General features: G+C 42.6%; 1 protein-coding gene across 1 annotated transcript in view; it reads right to left on the reverse strand.

Annotated features, from left to right (window-relative positions):
* The window catches only part of ADAM12 (ADAM metallopeptidase domain 12), a 191,560-nt gene that overhangs the window by 129,897 nt on the left and 44,141 nt on the right, over positions 1 to 17,522 (reverse strand). The window contains exon 3 of the mRNA XM_075423915.1: positions 10,492 to 10,565. Coding sequence (XP_075280030.1) covers positions 10,492 to 10,565 — 74 coding nt within the window. The remainder of the gene's footprint in view (positions 1 to 10,491; positions 10,566 to 17,522) is intronic.

A 17,522-nucleotide genomic window follows, 5' to 3' on the forward strand; every position in this document is an offset into this window, starting at 1 on the left:
CTTTCTTTTTACAGAAGAACTGTAATAAGATACAATCATTTTATACTTAAGCACTAGCAAAACACAGAAACCAGAACGCTAGTCAGGTGAAGTGTGTATCGTGATAGAGACCGCATTGAAACTGAACCATAACTAGAGCTGTAACTGAACACAACTCTTTTTTTCCTTAGGGGAAAAAAGAGCATCACATAGGAAGAGGACAGTGTGCTTTTACTGGACCAAACCACGCTGAGAAAGTGCAAATATGTGGGTCAGATGAAGGAACAGGCAAGCGCTGCTCTCATCCCGAGAGGACTCGGGAAGCAGAAATTGCCAAGAACGGTCCCATTTAGGGGGAGCACTACAGTGTACTCAAATTACCTTATTCATACAAAAAGCACACTTCCACACACAGCCAGGTACCCAATTTTTTTCATAGCTACTTCAAATGAACAAGTAGCAGGTAGTAAGATAAAAGCACAGAAATAAATTGGACCAATTTCTGGAAGGAATCTGTCTGGATTGCTGAGGCCAGACATCAAAGAGGGGGGAAAAAAAAGCGTCCTATTGCCAAGCTTATGTTTCCATATATGTATTTCCTCCACACTCCGACTCTTCATATAGGCTCTGCTTTTTGAATCATCCTCCTTGGCCGATACTGCAATACTTAGCGCTCATATGCTGCTTTTCATCTTCAAAATGTGAACAAATTAATCCTCAAGGCTCCGCTCGAAGGAAGTGAAATAAATAAATACCGTGAGCCCCATTTCCCAGCTGGGCAGCCGGCAACGGGGAGGTGAGCTGACTTGGCAGAGCTGGACGCGGCTCGAGCACCTCCCGGCCGCGCGCGCCCACCCCGCCATGCTCTGCAGGCGGGTATTTATTTCTCCGGCAGTCGTTTCTGCCATCCTCTGCAGCCCTGAGAAACTGCTCTGTCACTTGGAAAGGAACTGACATTTTCTGGAAAGAGTCTCTAAATTAGCATCCAGGAAAGTATCTGCTTCTCCTCTGAATCCAGCCCTACACAGAAGATTCTTGTCCTTAAGTACCTTGCGCCTGGCTTTTTCTCTCTTTCTTTCTTAAATTCTTTTTTTTTTTTGCTTCTCCTCTCTTATTCTTCTCCTTTTTTTTTTTTTTTAAAGAGGAAAACCTTCTGTAAGTAGATGCAGAGAAACAGCTGCTGCAGCAAGCGGCCCTGCAGACATGCCTGCTGCCTGACTCACATACGCCTCTCTCAAAAAATGTAAAAGAAACCGTTACATCAGTGATGTTGAATCAGGTCGTGCCCAAAGAAACATCCAGGGATCATACTCTTCTCCTGTTGACGTGGGGCATTAATTTCTTCCTCCTGCAGGCCCTCCTCTTTCCCCATATTTTGTGAGACAAGAGGACCCAAATATTTTTAGAGGGGGGGTCTGTGCACACTGGACTCCTTACCTGCACCCTTGGCAGAACACAAAAGCCTGAAATGCCAAAGGCTGCCTTAATTCGTCTGTGGAAATTCACATAACCCTGGAAATCTCTCACAAAGAGGTTTTGAAAAAGGGCAAAAAAGAGCCAAAAAGAGAAAAAAAGAGGGAAAGGGAAAGGGAAAGGGAAAGGGAAAGGGAGAGGGAGAGGGAGAGGGAGAGGGAGAGGGAAAGGGAAAGGGGCCAGATTAGATAAAAATTTATGTGGAAGTTCCTCCACTCAATTCCTGACTGAGATTTTTGAAGGAAACTAAGGTACGAACTCTTCACGAGAACGGGATGACTAATTTCTCTTTAGTCCCATAAAAATATTCCTACATTCAGTTCTTCATAAATATTTATTCTTTTAAGGCTACAGGGACGTAAACCCATGTCCCAGGACCTCAAAATACAAATCACTTGGGGCAGAGTGTGGGGGGAAAAAAAAAAGGTCCTTTTGGACCTTCATGTAGCTAAATTCCATGACCACTGTATGGCAAAGCTGCCAAACCTTAGGATTTTACTATGACTGTGACAATATTATCAGGGCTTTGGTTTTGGTTTTGTTTTGTTGTTTAAACTTATGACAGAGCAGAAAAGCTTGAGGATACGAATCTTAAATAACACAGCAAATTAGAAGGTTAAAAAGAACCTCAAATACTTGCATTTTTTGTACTGTTGGGATTTGTCTCCCATTTGTGCCGACATGGACATGTATTGCCAAGACATGGGACATCCTCCTCCTGCTGTTATCTCCTTTCTGATACATCCACCAACCAGCTAAAACCCTAAGAGGGCAAACTCAGGGAATGGACGGTTACTTGAACGGTCCACAATACAAACAGGCATCAACAGCAGCAGCAACCCAACGTATAGATAGCCAATCATATTAAATATATGTGTTTTAGGGAAACAAAATGGTGCACCTCTTCCTCGCAGATGTGCAGTTCGTGCTTTGGTGGGTCAGAGGGGGAGGGCTGAGTAGATGTTCACTCCAACGTTGAAGACTAATTTATTTTTGACATAACTTTAGGCATGTATAGGCACAAATCTGCATTACAGAACTTGACTCTGTTGCTCAATATTCATGATGAGGAATTAGTGGCTGCTGTGCAGAGCGTGACTGGGGAGGACAAGTGCAGGGACGCTGCAACCACACACACGAACAAGGAGGTTGACTGTTAATGCTTCTCGGAACGATCCCCTGCAGATTACCGGAAAAGCTGCAGCAAGTACGTGGCCACTTTTGGTGGAGATCAGTGAAAAGGTGGGAAGCCAGTGCCTGCTTTGGGAGGCACGTGCTGTGCCCAGCCCTGTGCCTGGTGGGGATGTGGATCAGGTTCCCAGACAGGGATTATGAGCAGAACTGAATTGTTCCTTTTGAATATTTCATTTCCACATGGAACATAAGATAATGGAGAATTCATCTGAGGAACTGTACTTCAGTGTGCTCTGTATTTACTAACCCTCTAAAAATAAATGCATGAAACAGTGAACACTATAAGCAAATTAAAGAGCTGGCATCTTTCCCCATAGAATTTTATGAAGGCAACTCTGTCCTTCTCTCTACAAAGCCTTCAGGAGAAGCTGAGGTCCTAGGAACCCAGCATGTGCCAGCAAAATGCCACTAGATGCACAAAGACAAATTCTAGAGACACTGGATGTGCTGTCACATATCTGCGCTTATTCACAGATGCTGGTCCCCTTGGACTGAGCAACAAAGTGAAAATATCTAATAGAAAATTCATTAAAAGCAGGTTCAGCCTCAATTTTGACTTGAAAACTCATTTACAGTCATCCCCATGTTTCTGAAGCCAGAAAGATATATCCACAAATGTTTCTGAAAAGCAGAAGAATCATCTTGGTTTTGGCCTGGTATCTTTACATAGGTTGTGAAAAGGGGACCAAACATCCCGGGTAATGATGGGGCAACTGATAATGCAATGCAGAATTCAGTGTTTCCCCTTCACTGCTATTGAAACATTGCTCAGTCGTGTTAGAAAAAAATTTAAAAACCCAACAAACAAAAGCAATCTGAACCTGCCCAAGCAGCAGATAGCAGAAACACGTGAGGAACACCCAGGGGCTTTGCGAGCAAAGCCTGGGTCCAACTGGATGCACCCGTAACTTCGCCTGCCAACCTGCGAACCGACGGCTGCGAGGCCATCGCTCCTCGGGCGCATAACACTTCTGCGCCACGTGAGCTGGCATATGACTATCAGCGGGAGATTACAAGGTTTCCAGAAAGCTGTTCTTTATCTCTTTTCCCTCCCCTAATTATTTATTATACAGTCCCAGATGATTACACTTTGACTGTGTGTTCGTTATCGTCGTGATCGAGCTGACTCCAGCCCGCCCGCAGGAGGGAGGGAGTGCACATTCCTGTTGTGATAGCCAGCTCTCCTCCCCGACCTCTCTGCTGGGCTATGTCAAAATCAAATGCTGAAAACTTCACGTTCTGCAGTACAAAGGGAGATTAAAACACAGTTCTGAAAATATAATATTCTACTGCTGCAAAATTTGTAGAGAGCAAAACCTAGCGCAGTCACTAATTAAATTTATTGCACCGGAGAGTATATTTCCCTCTCCATTATTGTTATATATTTAATTGGAAGGTACAGCTCTGGGGTTTCTCTGAGTGACAGACACTGAACAAGCAAAACCTTGTGTTAACCTGGTTCAAAGCTGTCAACTAATGCAGCTCTGGAAACTACAGTTCTCAGGGAAACATTTAGGGTAGAGAAAACAGTCCCCGTCTTACCCACCAGACTCTCATTTTTTTGCACGCTATGCGAACAAGGTTTGTAGTTCTGCGGTACATACAGAAATGTCAAACTTCCTCACAGCTCGGTTTTCTCACCCGAGAAAGGCAATCATCCCCCCAGTCCTTCACACGTGCCGGGACTGCGGGGCAAGCACAGAGCAGCACGGGTCTCCTGACCCCACGTTCTCCCCCGGGCCTGGGGTCTGGGCTGTGGGTAGGACACAGTCCTCACTCCTCCCCAGGGGAGCTGGCACAGCCCCGTTGCCCTGCTGTTCTGTGGGGCATGGGAGAAGAATTTTGGCTGTGTTAGAAATTGTGACATTCAGCCACAAGAAGGTCTCCAGAATAGAAATTCCAGTCTTTTTATCCTCTCCACTTCCAGCATATTATATCAGTGTATAAATATCTTCTCTCGTTGTTCCTTTGGTGTATTTATGTAAGGAGAAGGAAAACAGATCAAGAAAACAGCAGTTTCTCTCCTGAAGGAGCTGAACCCTTTCACTCCAACACACAGCTCCAAAACAACACAGCCAAAGGTAGCCCCAACAGAATCACAGCATGGCCAGGGTTGGAAGGAACCTCTGTGGGTCATCTAGTCCAACTCCCCTGCCCAAGCAGACTGCACAGGTCCTTGTCTAGGCAGGTCTGGAATATCTCCAGAGAAGGAGACTCCACAACCTCCCTGGGCAGCCTGGGCCAGGGCTCCGTCACCCTCAGAGGGAAGAAGTTCTTCCTCATGTTCAGCTGGAACTTTCTCTGCTTCAATTTGTGCCCGTTGCCCCTTGTCCTGTCGCTGGGCACCACTGAAAAGAGTTTGGCCCCATCCTCCCAACACCCAACCTTAAGATATTTCTAAGCATTTCTAAGGTCCCCTCTCAGCCTTCTCTTCTTCAGGCTGAACAAGCCCAGCTCCCTCAGCCTTTCCTCATAGGACAGATGCTCCAGTCCCCTCATCATCATCCTCCTCGTAGCCCAACCACACAGCCTCACGTATCATTGCTAATACCAACCTATACTAACACTCACTCAATTATAGAACAAATCTTGGTATCTCAATGCCCATACTAAATATGCCATTGTTTTACCATGAAGCTGTAGCAAATACCTGTACCCTTAGAGCTATGGTACCATCGTTATTGTAGCTGCAATAGCTGAACCTTCACATTTCACTGTGGTGGAGACCATATGACTGTTGCTGTCACAGAAGGGAAAAATTCTTCCATCAAAGTGAAATTTTTACTTCAATTAAAGTGAAACACCAACTGTCAGTTCACGCTGAAAAGCTGCAGTATAGCTGCCAGTGCCAGCATTTGCCGACAAAACAGACAGGGGGCACAGATTTTTGGCTAAGTTACAGCACAGAATTATAATAGCAAGTATATTCTGCAAGGTCCTGTTTCTCTGTTTGGTATTTGTTTGTTTAGATTTGTTTCTTCTATCTGTATTTCAAGCCATTGATTGTATATAAGGATGTCAATTCATTAACAAATTTTGTCAGCTATTTTTCTGGCACTGGAAATCGGCTGTTTCCCTGCTAAATGAATCCAGCTAGAATGTCACTTGCACACCAATCAGGGCTCCTATTCAAAAAGGTCAGGAAGAAAAGAAGAGAGAACTATTTCATTTCTTTCAACCAAAAAAGAATACAAAAGATTTCTGAACACTAAAGCCTCATTGGAACAGGTCACATTAGCACCATGCATGAGGATGCCTATTGCCTGCTTTTCAGACCGAGGGAATACTTCTGGAACATCCTCTGTCCTGGAGCTAATTTTCAAAGTGACCTCCAGTACCAGACCATTACATTCCGATACATCCCTAGTACTGTGCAGAAGTGGCAAACCTGCAAGGGGGACAGTCAGAGATGCTCTAAACTTCTGGAGATCTCTGGGATCCTAGGGGATTTAAAGGATAAGCTAGAGACTCACACCATGGCCTGGGGTGGATTTTGGCTCCTGATAAAATAGAAGAATTTTTACTGAGGGAATAAAAGGCAGCAATCTAACCTCATATATTCCCTTTCTTACATTGCTTTGTTAAAGCTGTGTTATAAACCTGACCAAAAAGAGCATAAAGTTATGGGGAAATTAATAGTGAACTCTGCTACTCTAAAATACGGGAGCTTTGTCTTTCCATTTCCACGATCCCCTGGACACTGCCAATGGCCTGCCAGCCGCAACCGCACTGATCGCACCCTCGCTGCTCCCTCTGCAAAGCTGGTCAGCAAAGTCCCACCAGAAGGAATCTGAGCAGGACACACCTGAGATCCTGCCGATGCTGATGTCTTCAGGGCAAAGCCATCCCACCTCCATGCTTGCACTCACATGCTCTTGACTTGTCTCAGCTTTTTATCTTTATCTGCCATAGGCTCAGGTACATACGGGAGTCGGCACTGAAAAAGCTCTCTACCATCTGTTCAAAGTTCCATTTCTTTGACACTTGTAATTATGACCTTTGTCAGCAAATCATTTAAGCATGAAATTAATTTTGAAAATAAGTAATTCCACTGACTATACCTGGATTCCTCTTATGTTTAAAGCTAAAAGAACACTTAAGTACTTTGCTGTATACAGACCTATTTCTGACAGAGTGTAAAATGTTTCCAGTTGCAGAACAGCAGTCAGTAGTCACATACCGTTCCACTCTCCAACTCAGATTTAATCTTGCAGGGGTTTTGTTTGATTTACACACGAGTAAGCCTGCTTTCCTCTAAGCCCCACACGCTGCAATCAGCTCTGTATGTGCATAGGTTACTGTCCCTTGCCCCGGAGAAGCGCATCAGTATTATTGATGCAATGCACGTCAGTACAGTCAGCTGCTCTGAAGGGTGGTTTGTTTTGCAGCTGATCGATGATTTGCTGATTCTGGAAACCTCTCTATACGACAAGTGTTTCTAAAACATTTAAGGTACTACAGAGCTTCAGGTTCTCAGGAGTGCAATCGTATTTTGTAACTACATCGTTGTAAGAAATGGACTTGCAACATAAGCTTGCTAGCAGGTTTTCTATGATTTACAAATTGAATTCACGGCAAATAATTTTGTTTTTGCAATTACAAATGTGCAATGCCTGAAAATTAATCATTCAAGTATTTAATGAATATGTACAAAAGTAATCTTAACAGCTGGAAACCACAGAGAAGATTTTTCAACCCTAAGCTGTGAAGTTAGATACCAGTAACTCTTCCAGAACTAACACAACATCTTGCCCAGTACATACGAACACATCTTGCTGAGTCTAAATATCAGAAAACACCAAACTGACATTAAATATTTCCATAGATAACAGATGGTTTAACACATCAGTCCCCACTTGGGGTTGCTTAATGCATCTGAATCATGTTTTGAAATAGAACTCAAGGTTTGGAAAATCTCTAAGGTTTTCAATAAATGCAGTTTAATGTCAAGACTACTCAAAGCAGCTGTTTCTGCTAACCATGGAAAATTGCATCCACTTCTTTTTTTTGCATGACCCAATGCAGAAGTTATGTAATTCAGGGGTCCCGTCCACCTCCACCCCCACCATTCTCCAAGGAATAACATCCTTTACATGAAATGACAGTGAAATAACATATCAGAGGTTCGTACATGCTGTCAATTATTACTCAAGAAAAGATGTTTGTGTTTAGCACTCAGCTTCTACCTAAAGCATGCTGATTTAATGGCTACTCCAATGCTCAGCATCAATGCTTTCACGATATTTGAGGCGTGTGGTTCGTGCCAACTTCAGGAAGATGGAGCAGGTTGGAGGAGACAAGGTCTGTATGCACGTCAGCCGGTCCTCTCTGAAGCCTTGGAGACTCGTGGGCAGGAGCTGCAGAGTGGAAACATTGCTCCCTTCTCCAGGTATGTGATGACCTGCTCACACCTCTGGAGTCCGTAATCCACCTTAGGTCCAATCTGGCCTGCTGCCATCAAACGTTATTCCCATCCACTGCTCTGCAGAAATGCATTGTCTTATTTCTCTCCTGGACGTTATGTTCTGCTCCATGAACCTACAGGACCCCCTTGAAGCAGCAGCACGTCCACGCTGCTTGCTTCATGCCCTAAATGTCTCACCTTCCCTGCTGCCCCTTGCCTCTCCGTATCCGTGACAACACACCCAACACCGTCATTACAGGCAGAAGAAATGCGACCACCGATTTCCAGAGACAGGCGCAGAGGCCTTGGGATTGTTTGCCCCGGGGAGCACAGACCAGTCGTGCAGACTGATGCGCTGCGTTATTGACGGAAACAGGTAACCAACAGACCTACATGCACACCTTCTGCAGCAACTTCTGCATGGACTTGCAACACTCCGATCGTTATTTCTTCTGAAAATCATAGTCAGTAACTCTGGAGAAAAGGGAGAAATCATTCTGCAAAACCATGACCAACCTCTTCTGTGGTTTGTGATCTATGAACTGCCTCGTATGCTACAAATGCCAGACACAGCCAAGCCTAATTGTACCATTTTACAACACTATCTAGAAGCTCCTGCTAAGACGAGGAACCTTATGTTGTTAACACCATACACAACCCTTCTAGAATGCAAATCTTCTGTGGGACACCCCACCACAGAGATAGGAAAACAAAAAAAAATAATCAATGATAAATACTTTATTTCTTAAGGAGCAGATCTCAGCATCTCCAAATCTGGTTAGTGAGACGCTCATGGAGTTAATTTACTGTACTTTCATGCGCTACTTCTAAAAGAGGTGGAGATTGCATCTTAAAATTTTCTAAAACTGACTTTATTACAGGTACAATAGAGTTTGGTATGTTCAGCAAGGCCTGTATTAGCAGTTTTATGTTCTTTTAATCGCTGACATGGAATGTAAATAGTTTCCTCAATTGCTGCATACTTCCCATTCCTGAAGGAAGGCACACCCTTTGACAAAGATGAAGAGAATATAAAGTTAAATCCCTGTTTACTAAAGGAATTAAATCCTCCTCTAGTTACTGAAACAGAGCAACCTATGCATGGAGGATCTACGTACCCTTCAGGGATAGGAAAAAACAACTAAGGAGCATTAAAAATAATGTGAAGAGAGCTCCAGATTTGGGCCTCATGATGAATAACAAAGTGAACTGGATTTTATCACAGCGGGATAACATTAGGGTTCATCCAAATGGCTGGAAATAAAAAGCGTTTTGCATTGTTTTACTACAGAGGACTAAAAAGGTGCCCCGTCGTTTTCCATTGAAGTTGTCCATCACCAGCCCGAGGCAGCACGTACCCGGCCTCCCTTGGACATTTGCTTTCACATGCACATTCCTTCCTCTTAACACATAACACTGCACTACTTGCGTCTGTAGTCTCTCTATTACAGTGAAAAAATACCTCTGCTGCTTTTATTTCACAGCAGGGAAGCCTACAGAACACACAGATCCTGGCTAACATTTATAAATAGTTTTCCCTAGGTTGAGAGTGATCTTTGGTTTTGCTTTGACAAGCAGGACTTGGTTGTCCTCATCTGGATTCCCATGATATATTCTAGAGATGTTCTTGGAGGAAAAGTGGCTGAACAGTTGAGAAGGCAAACTAAGACTTTGGTTCCATTTGCCATGTATTTCTGGAGAAGTGACTTCATTTCTGTAGGGTTCTGTACCCCTTTGTAAAACCTCTGCCAGGTTTCTGCCTGTGGTACCATCTCTACAGCAGCCCCTGGTACACTTCTCTGAAAGCTTATGGACATGAGTGGAAGTTGTCAAGAGCACATGGAAGAAGATGCAATACTTACAGCCCACAAACAAGGGCTCAGCCTCAGCTTCGGTCACAGGCCTCGTGAACAGCACAAACATCCCATCATCAGCCCCTTGCCAGCAAACCCAGAGAGCTCCCGTTGAAAAGTCCAGCAGGGGCTAAGCCCAAAGGCTTGACTTGTCTTCCCTGAGCAGACGCCGACGGCCACTGCACAGAGGCAGCCATGGTCGCAGGCAGCGCCAGGAGGGATGAGTCCTCCAAAAAAATGGGCAAAGATGGTAGGATTTTCCACATTACTGTAAATAAAGGGCTTACCACAGGAAAGGAGGACAAACCCACATCAGATAAAAGTAATGATCAACAGGAAAACACTGAGAGGCAGCATGTCCATTTTCAGTCCCACATAAATACAGATGACCATGGAGATTCTTGCTCTATAAGCAGTGTGCAAATACACACAGTCCAAACTGGAATAAAACCCACTTTTTAGGTGCCTATTCTGTAAGGGACCAGTAGCAAACTTGGCCTCAGATTACTTTTAAACCACCAATTTTAAAATTATAACCCTTCTCTGAGAACCCCCAGTACAAAGTGAACATGCAATAAGGGTACTTACTCGTTCCTCTCCAGGTTGACGACCAGATGTTTATTTTCAGCTTGTATTACAAACTGCAGCAGTGCTGGGTGATTCTGAAAAAGGAAAACAGAGTTGGCTGAGTCCAAACCCAGAGCCCACGCTCCTGCACCCTGCTCTGCCAGGGAGCTGGGCACGCAGCTGCCGCTGCAGGATCAGGCCCTGCTTGGGAGAAGCAAGCAGAGACAAGGAGAGATGCTTGCGGGGTCACAGCTCTTCAGCCGCAGCTCAGCGCAAACAAGCGTCGAGAGGCAGCACGGCGCTGCAGGATTTCACACCTGGCTCTTCTAGACGCCGTGGTGGGCCCTTCAGCAACTGCATCACTTGCAGCTTCGCGCATCAGAAAGCATCTCGTCTGGGAGGGTGAGCAAAGTGATGCAGTGCACGTCAGTTCAAGAGACATTTGATGTAGTTTTGAATTTTCTCTTTTTCCTCTCCACACAATAGCATAACTACATTAAATGTTAATATAATCTCTTATTAATGCGTAATCTCACCGTACTATTTTTTTTAAGTGAGGTACAAGTAATCAGGTTTGGGCTTTGTACGGGCACGTTCATTTTAAGATAGATACCCACGCTCAAAGCCAGTACCTCCTGCATTTAGAGCAGACCTGTAGCGCTGTGATCCCAGTCAGCAGGGTGGCTCCAATAGAAACGCTTCTTCCCTCAAGGCTGAGCATGCTCAGCATTCACACGTAGAACTGCACATGCCATCTAAGACCATCGTGTAAACTAAACATCAAGTACAGCCATCCTAAACTATTTTTTTCCCTATAAACAGGTAACTATTTTAATATTTATGTATTGTTTTTCATAAGGAATAATTAAGTTTTAGCTAAAAAAATAATTGGTGTTGGAGTAACTAGAAATATGGTCAACGACATTATCAATTATCTCTCCGAGAACAATAGACAAAGTATGTGTGGAAATACAAGTATTTAAGAGAGTTTTCTAAACAAGACATCAACAGCAGAGCACACGGAAATCCCAGTTGCACCCCAGCATGGAGCTGGGATCAGGACATCTGGATTGCATTTTCAGCACCATCGTGACTGCGTGCAACCTTCGTATTGCCATTACCCTGATCATAAAACAAGTTTTTCATCTCAAGCATCTGAAAATAAACCCACTAATTTTTGGAAGCTGTGAAAGAGCATCAGAAAGGTCTGGTGATCCATTTGCTCTCGGAGGCTGGAGGGACCGGAGGCTCAAACGTTTGTAGAAAGGGGCAACACACCTACACAGGCTCTCGAAACCATACTTCAAACGAGAAAGCACAGTTTACGATACGCTAGTCACTCTTAATCCAAAAGACCCAATTCACATATATCTTAAGACTGTTTACACTTAACTTGCATTTTATTAAACAAACTTACTGGATTGCAAGACAGTATTTCCTTGTTTGGACATTCCAACAGTAGCTCAATAAATCAGTTGCTCCTCCGCACACTCAAGGCTTTTCCGAAGATTTATATCAGCCACTTGCAGTACTGAAGCAGGATATTTTTAGGGTTATAGTATTCAATTGATTTATTGAGAATGGTGTCTGAATTTGAGATTGCTGCAGCGGTGCCTTGATGGAGCCCCGGCTGCGTGACAGTCGGAGCACCCAGCCCAGGCAATGCAATGATTCGTAAATGATTTGGAAAACTGCAGATGTTTATTAAAAAGTGAAATTATGAGGAGGCTGTCATAGACTAAACAAAATTGTAATTTTCTTATAATAAAAAATAGCTGACAGCCCCCCAGTGCTCCCAGACATTATTAAGCACAGATTGTGACTGAGATACCATGGCTTTCTTCTAAGTGTCCTGCTCCGCAGCTCGTGGAAATTCAAACGTATTTTCCCTCTCTCCATGCAAAACAACAACAAGATTGAAATTCTGCATCTATGTGAACTTTGCAGAAACTAGATCCCACTAGAATGCTAAACAAATGCTTCAGACTGTCCTTGGCATTCAGCAAACATATGGGAGTCATTTTATCGGCATGAATATTTAGGAGCCCTGTTGATGACCGCTTCAATATTAGTGCATTGGTTCCAAACCCCATAAGATATACACACTACAGAGTTTTGAGAGAGTAAAATACAATTAGTTGCAATCTATCACAGTAAATAATTAAGATCTTGCAGCAGCACAAATGGATTCTCCTCAGCTAAAGGCCCTCTGTTAGTATGTAAATGATAACTATGTTTATTCACGAGTTCACAGTGGTACTTCTTTGACAGTCAATTGATGTTAGGAAGTTGTAAAGTTAAAAAAGCAGCTGCAGAATGAAACAGACTGTTACAAGACAAAAACATCTCTCAGAGAATTCCTAAAGCTCAAGCTTCTTCTTCTCCAGCACAATAACTTCCCCAGTTTGGATGCTGGACTGCTTTGCATGAGACCCAGGTTCAGATTCTTGCTTTACCGTGTATTTTTCTTTCAAAGAAGTGGCTCATTTCCTTGTTTGCCATCTGGGAAGAGATATTCCAATTCATAGTCATAAGCATGAACACACTAAAAATTACACATTGCTCAGGTGGTATGGTGGTTGGAAACACATCAGCATGGAAAATGATACATTTCTAATGTGAAAGAAAACCAAATATCATTCAGAAAGGGAATTGTGGGTGGTTTTGTTTGGTTTTCCCCCCCTTTTTTAATGTATACACTTGTGAAATGAACTCAAATCTTTTACTTTACATTCTTGCAGCAGTGAAGTCTCCCCTAACGTATTTGCACAGTTCTGCTACAAGACCTTAAAAGCTCATTTCGAATCTCATGAAGCACCGTAACACTCTCCCCTTACAACTGATATTCTCAAAACTGAGTTGCAAGATGAAATGGGAATTACTATAAACACAGACATTAGATTGCTGGTTTATATTTTCTGTTTAGAATTATCGAAAAAGCATGTTGTGAGGGCACATACTCTTCTGCTCAGAACATTTCAGAAAGAATCACCTGTTAAAAGCCTTTCTTAAGAACCACAAAAAATAATTTCCATGCTGGTATCACAGCTTATTCCCACATTGACCCCTTTAAATTATCAAATGTGAAAGTAAAGCAAACCTTAGAAGAGTAGCATTGTTTAAACCATAATAAATAATTTCGTACGGTTCTACCTTCTCTTCTCTACAGACTTACGTTTTCTAGTTCTTTCTACTCTTAAACTACCATGTGATGCTTTCTTTTTGGCAACGTTTCTTTGTGGCATAAAAGAAGATTTCATCAATGCACACAAACTGTTCCCAGATATCCTAAAAGGCAGAACTGACTTCAGGATGATTGAAGTCGTACCCTCTGTAACTTTCCCCTCTTATTTACAGTATTTACTTTCAAACTCTACATCAAATTGTATCAGCAGAAAAGGAAAAGTATTTCCCCCAGTAATAATCTCCTTGCTTGATTGTGGAGGGATGTTGGTTTGAACTGGCATTAGTGAAATTTCATATTCTCAAGTAAATTCGTGAAACAATAAGTTAAGGCCAAGCAAGAACTCTCTGATAAAGCAGGTTAAAAAAAAAGGAGTAAGGCACTACTTGAGCAACTGCACGCTGGTGAGACAGTAGCCTGTTTCTGCGTCAGAGAAGTTATCTGGTTTTCTTACAATGGAATTAAAACCTTTATGCACTAGTAAATCTAGCATAACTAGTCCATGTTTTTTTCAGTATTATTGTTTTCTCCCTTTTAAATAACATTGATCTCCAGATCTTTGTGTAGAAAGAGAAAAGAAAGGATGGTTTGAGGATTAAGGGCTTCCGCTGTGAACCTGGAGATACGAGTTGGGAGCCCAGCTCCACCTCGGACTTGTGTCTTGGCTAGGACAACCGCGTTTCATTGTGGGAAACAGCAAAAACTTCCAGCTGAGCCAACCTGTTACACCTCAACTCTTTTCGTTTTTCACTGACCCCTTCTACCTCTTTCCTCCAGTTTGCCTCTGCAAAACGGACATGGCAACAGTTTTCATCCTCCTCTCTTTGTTTACTTAGCACCTAAACTGTGCTAAAGGCATGCTCCCTAAACACAGAGGTGAGCAAACAGGCGCCTTCCTCTGATGAAGGCATCAAGGCTTTACAAAAACGGTGGCTCAAAAATACCAATAACACTTTTTTTTCCTTCAGTTGCTCATGTTTTATCTCATCACCATGAATACCAAGACAGAGTCTCAGCAGCAGATTTTGAATTCCTCATGCTTTCAGGGACTACTTTCTAATGATAACGAAATGGTAGCCTCAAAAAAAAGGAAAAAAGATCAGTTTTTATGCCTGAAATACTCGTAGTTGTCCATTTGGAATAGATTTGTTCACCTTGGTGGGATGCCCATTCTGGAATTTGAATACATAGTAGTTGTCACTAGGCATATTTTTCTGCACACTAATCTAGGAAAAAGTCTTGACCGCTGCTAGATCATCTCTTCCTTTGGGCAGTGGAGTTGGCACACACTGTGATCACGCTGCGGTGCTGGGAGGTTTTCCCTTGATACCAACTGCTGAGATTGGGATAGAACACTTCAAGTCATTTCTTATCACATTTGAAGAGACAGAAAACTGATCAAGTGGACAGTCCTAATGCATATATCTTTGCAACTTTCTCTTTATAAAAGACAAAGGATTTTATTGGATTAAGATACATCAGTTAGACTAGCATGTACAGCTTTAAATAAAAAAATATTGTAGCAATTACACAATAGAAATAAAAGGAAATATCTACAGACAAAGGAAAGTGTAAATAAACTCAAAACAGCAGCATTAATTCATCTGGAAAGAGAAATGCATTTTTAGCTCTATCAGATGTCCAAATCCAGTACTTGAGAATAGACACCAGCACAAGAAATGGAACCAAAAGGGATGATTTTGCTTCTCTGGTTTCAAAGTTTTAAATTATATCCTAACATAGTAGACTGAAATAGGCAGGTTTGTTTAATCCACAAAGTGATTTCCAGTCTCTCCAGAGCTGCTATTAACTTCGCTGAAGCCAACCTTGCAACAGGGCCGACTTTGCATCTGCAGTCAAGTTGACCTACACCCATGAAGTGCCTGTCATATGTTAGGCCACAGACTGCATGAATTGTCCGGACAGGTCACTGGTGGGACACTCCTAGTCTGAAATGGGTTAACACGGGCAAGATGATAAAGAAAAAAATAATTTTATGAGGAACTATAGATTGCAATCAGTTGCATGGAACAAGGCTCCTGACACTCAACATGGACCCAAAATCAAAACACAGCAAAAACTCATAGACTGTCGCGTTTAATAATTAGTTGCCTGGGCTTTATTTTGAAGTAAGAGAAATCACATCACCAGTGACAAGCATAGGTGAAGAGATTCTGGAAGCCACCCTAGCCTTGCACAAAGCTTGTCATTGCTGTACTACACCATGGCAACAAAGCACAATTTTCCCATAGGATGCGTGAAGAACATAGAGATGGAAGAGAGAAATACCATTTATTTTGCCCAGGTACCACAAAGCCAGCCTGGCTCTGATATTTACATGGTCGTGGATGGTAGCTTAATGCAGTGTTATCCAAGGCAGTTGGATGCAGAAGCAAACCAGTGTTTGTTTATGAAAACAATGAGAGGAATAGTGACAAGATCTCCATAATATGGAGAAACCACAATATGTATATGAAACTTCAGCATATATTTAGAACGAAACTAAATACATAGCTCACCCATGCAGAAACTACCTACTCACAACTGGCCAAAGAAGCCAACACAGACTGTTGCCTTTTGGTTAGCTGGTTTCCCCCAGCGTTAACACGGGTCAAACCAGACTCAATGATGTGACAGTCAAAGTACTCTACCAGAGGATATTTGGGGGTAGTTTTTAATCCAGAGTCTTAAACTGTGCAAAAAGTACCAACATTTACTCTAAGGGTAAGATCCTATTTACTTTCTCCTCTGTGCTCCTAAAAACATAGATTTCAACACAAGAAAGTGAGGATCATAAGTTTATGTTATCTCTTAAGCATAGCTCTGGAAATGAAGGACTTCTGAGATACATCAGATAGTTACATTCCACTCAAACCTGGGTGCTTTTTCTTGTGTCTGAATAGCTAACACCAGGAACTGGAAATTGCGTAACCGATGAAAGAGTACAGTATTTTCAGTAGGGGTAAATTCTATGCTATTTTCGGCTATCTATATGAAAATACCTTCTCCCCCCCCCCACCCTGTTTGTCACACACTGACTTTCCGTGTTGGCCCCTTCACAAGCTAAAAGGTATGTTTACAGGTATCAGATCTTTGGGCTGAAATGATCCCTCTACTATCTATAACACACAAAGAGGGAAAAGCTGGAAAATCTATAAGACATAAAGCCACCTAGGGAATCTTACCGTGATAACTGGAATTCATTCCAACAAACACAAGCTGTCTACAAAGGATGTACGTTTACGATAACGACGATTGGCAATGAAGATGATAAAATGCGTGCATTGCTTTTAAATCAATAAGTTTTTCTTCCTTTTCTTTTGGCTTTAGTTTAGAAGCAAACACAAGAGACTCTATTTCTTGCAAACACCTCCAAAACCAAGTGATATTTCATGCAGACATGAAAAGTACAAACATTTAAGTCGTATTGTTTTGCAAGTTCCTAAGGGCAGTGAATTCAGCTGTGCTTTCCTTACCGTCAAATGACAAGCGTGTATCCCTGTGGCTGTATATAATGAGTAGCAACAAAGAGAACAGAGTGTTTTGCGGTTGTGTTTTTTTGTTTTTAATGGCGTAGCAAAGAATCACAGCCCCTTAACAAACTGGCTGAGCCACTCCGCTAACATAGAAAACCAAAGAACTTCCAAGTTTGTTCCCAACTTTAAAATAAAGTGATTCTTTGCAATAAGAATGATCATACTCTCTCTTGCTGGAAGGCATAATTTCTAATCTAAATTTCTTCCCCCTCCTTCCTCCTTTTTTTTTCTTGCCTCTATGTATAGCAAATCAACCTGCTGCTCGGAGGTAGCCAGGCTATTTCACCCTCTTCTTTTGCTGCTTCCTACACTGCCAGTCAGTTGTACGTAAC

This window comes from Opisthocomus hoazin, chromosome 6, assembly GCF_030867145.1.
Source record: "Opisthocomus hoazin isolate bOpiHoa1 chromosome 6, bOpiHoa1.hap1, whole genome shotgun sequence".
Taxonomy (NCBI): domain Eukaryota; kingdom Metazoa; phylum Chordata; class Aves; order Opisthocomiformes; family Opisthocomidae; genus Opisthocomus; species Opisthocomus hoazin.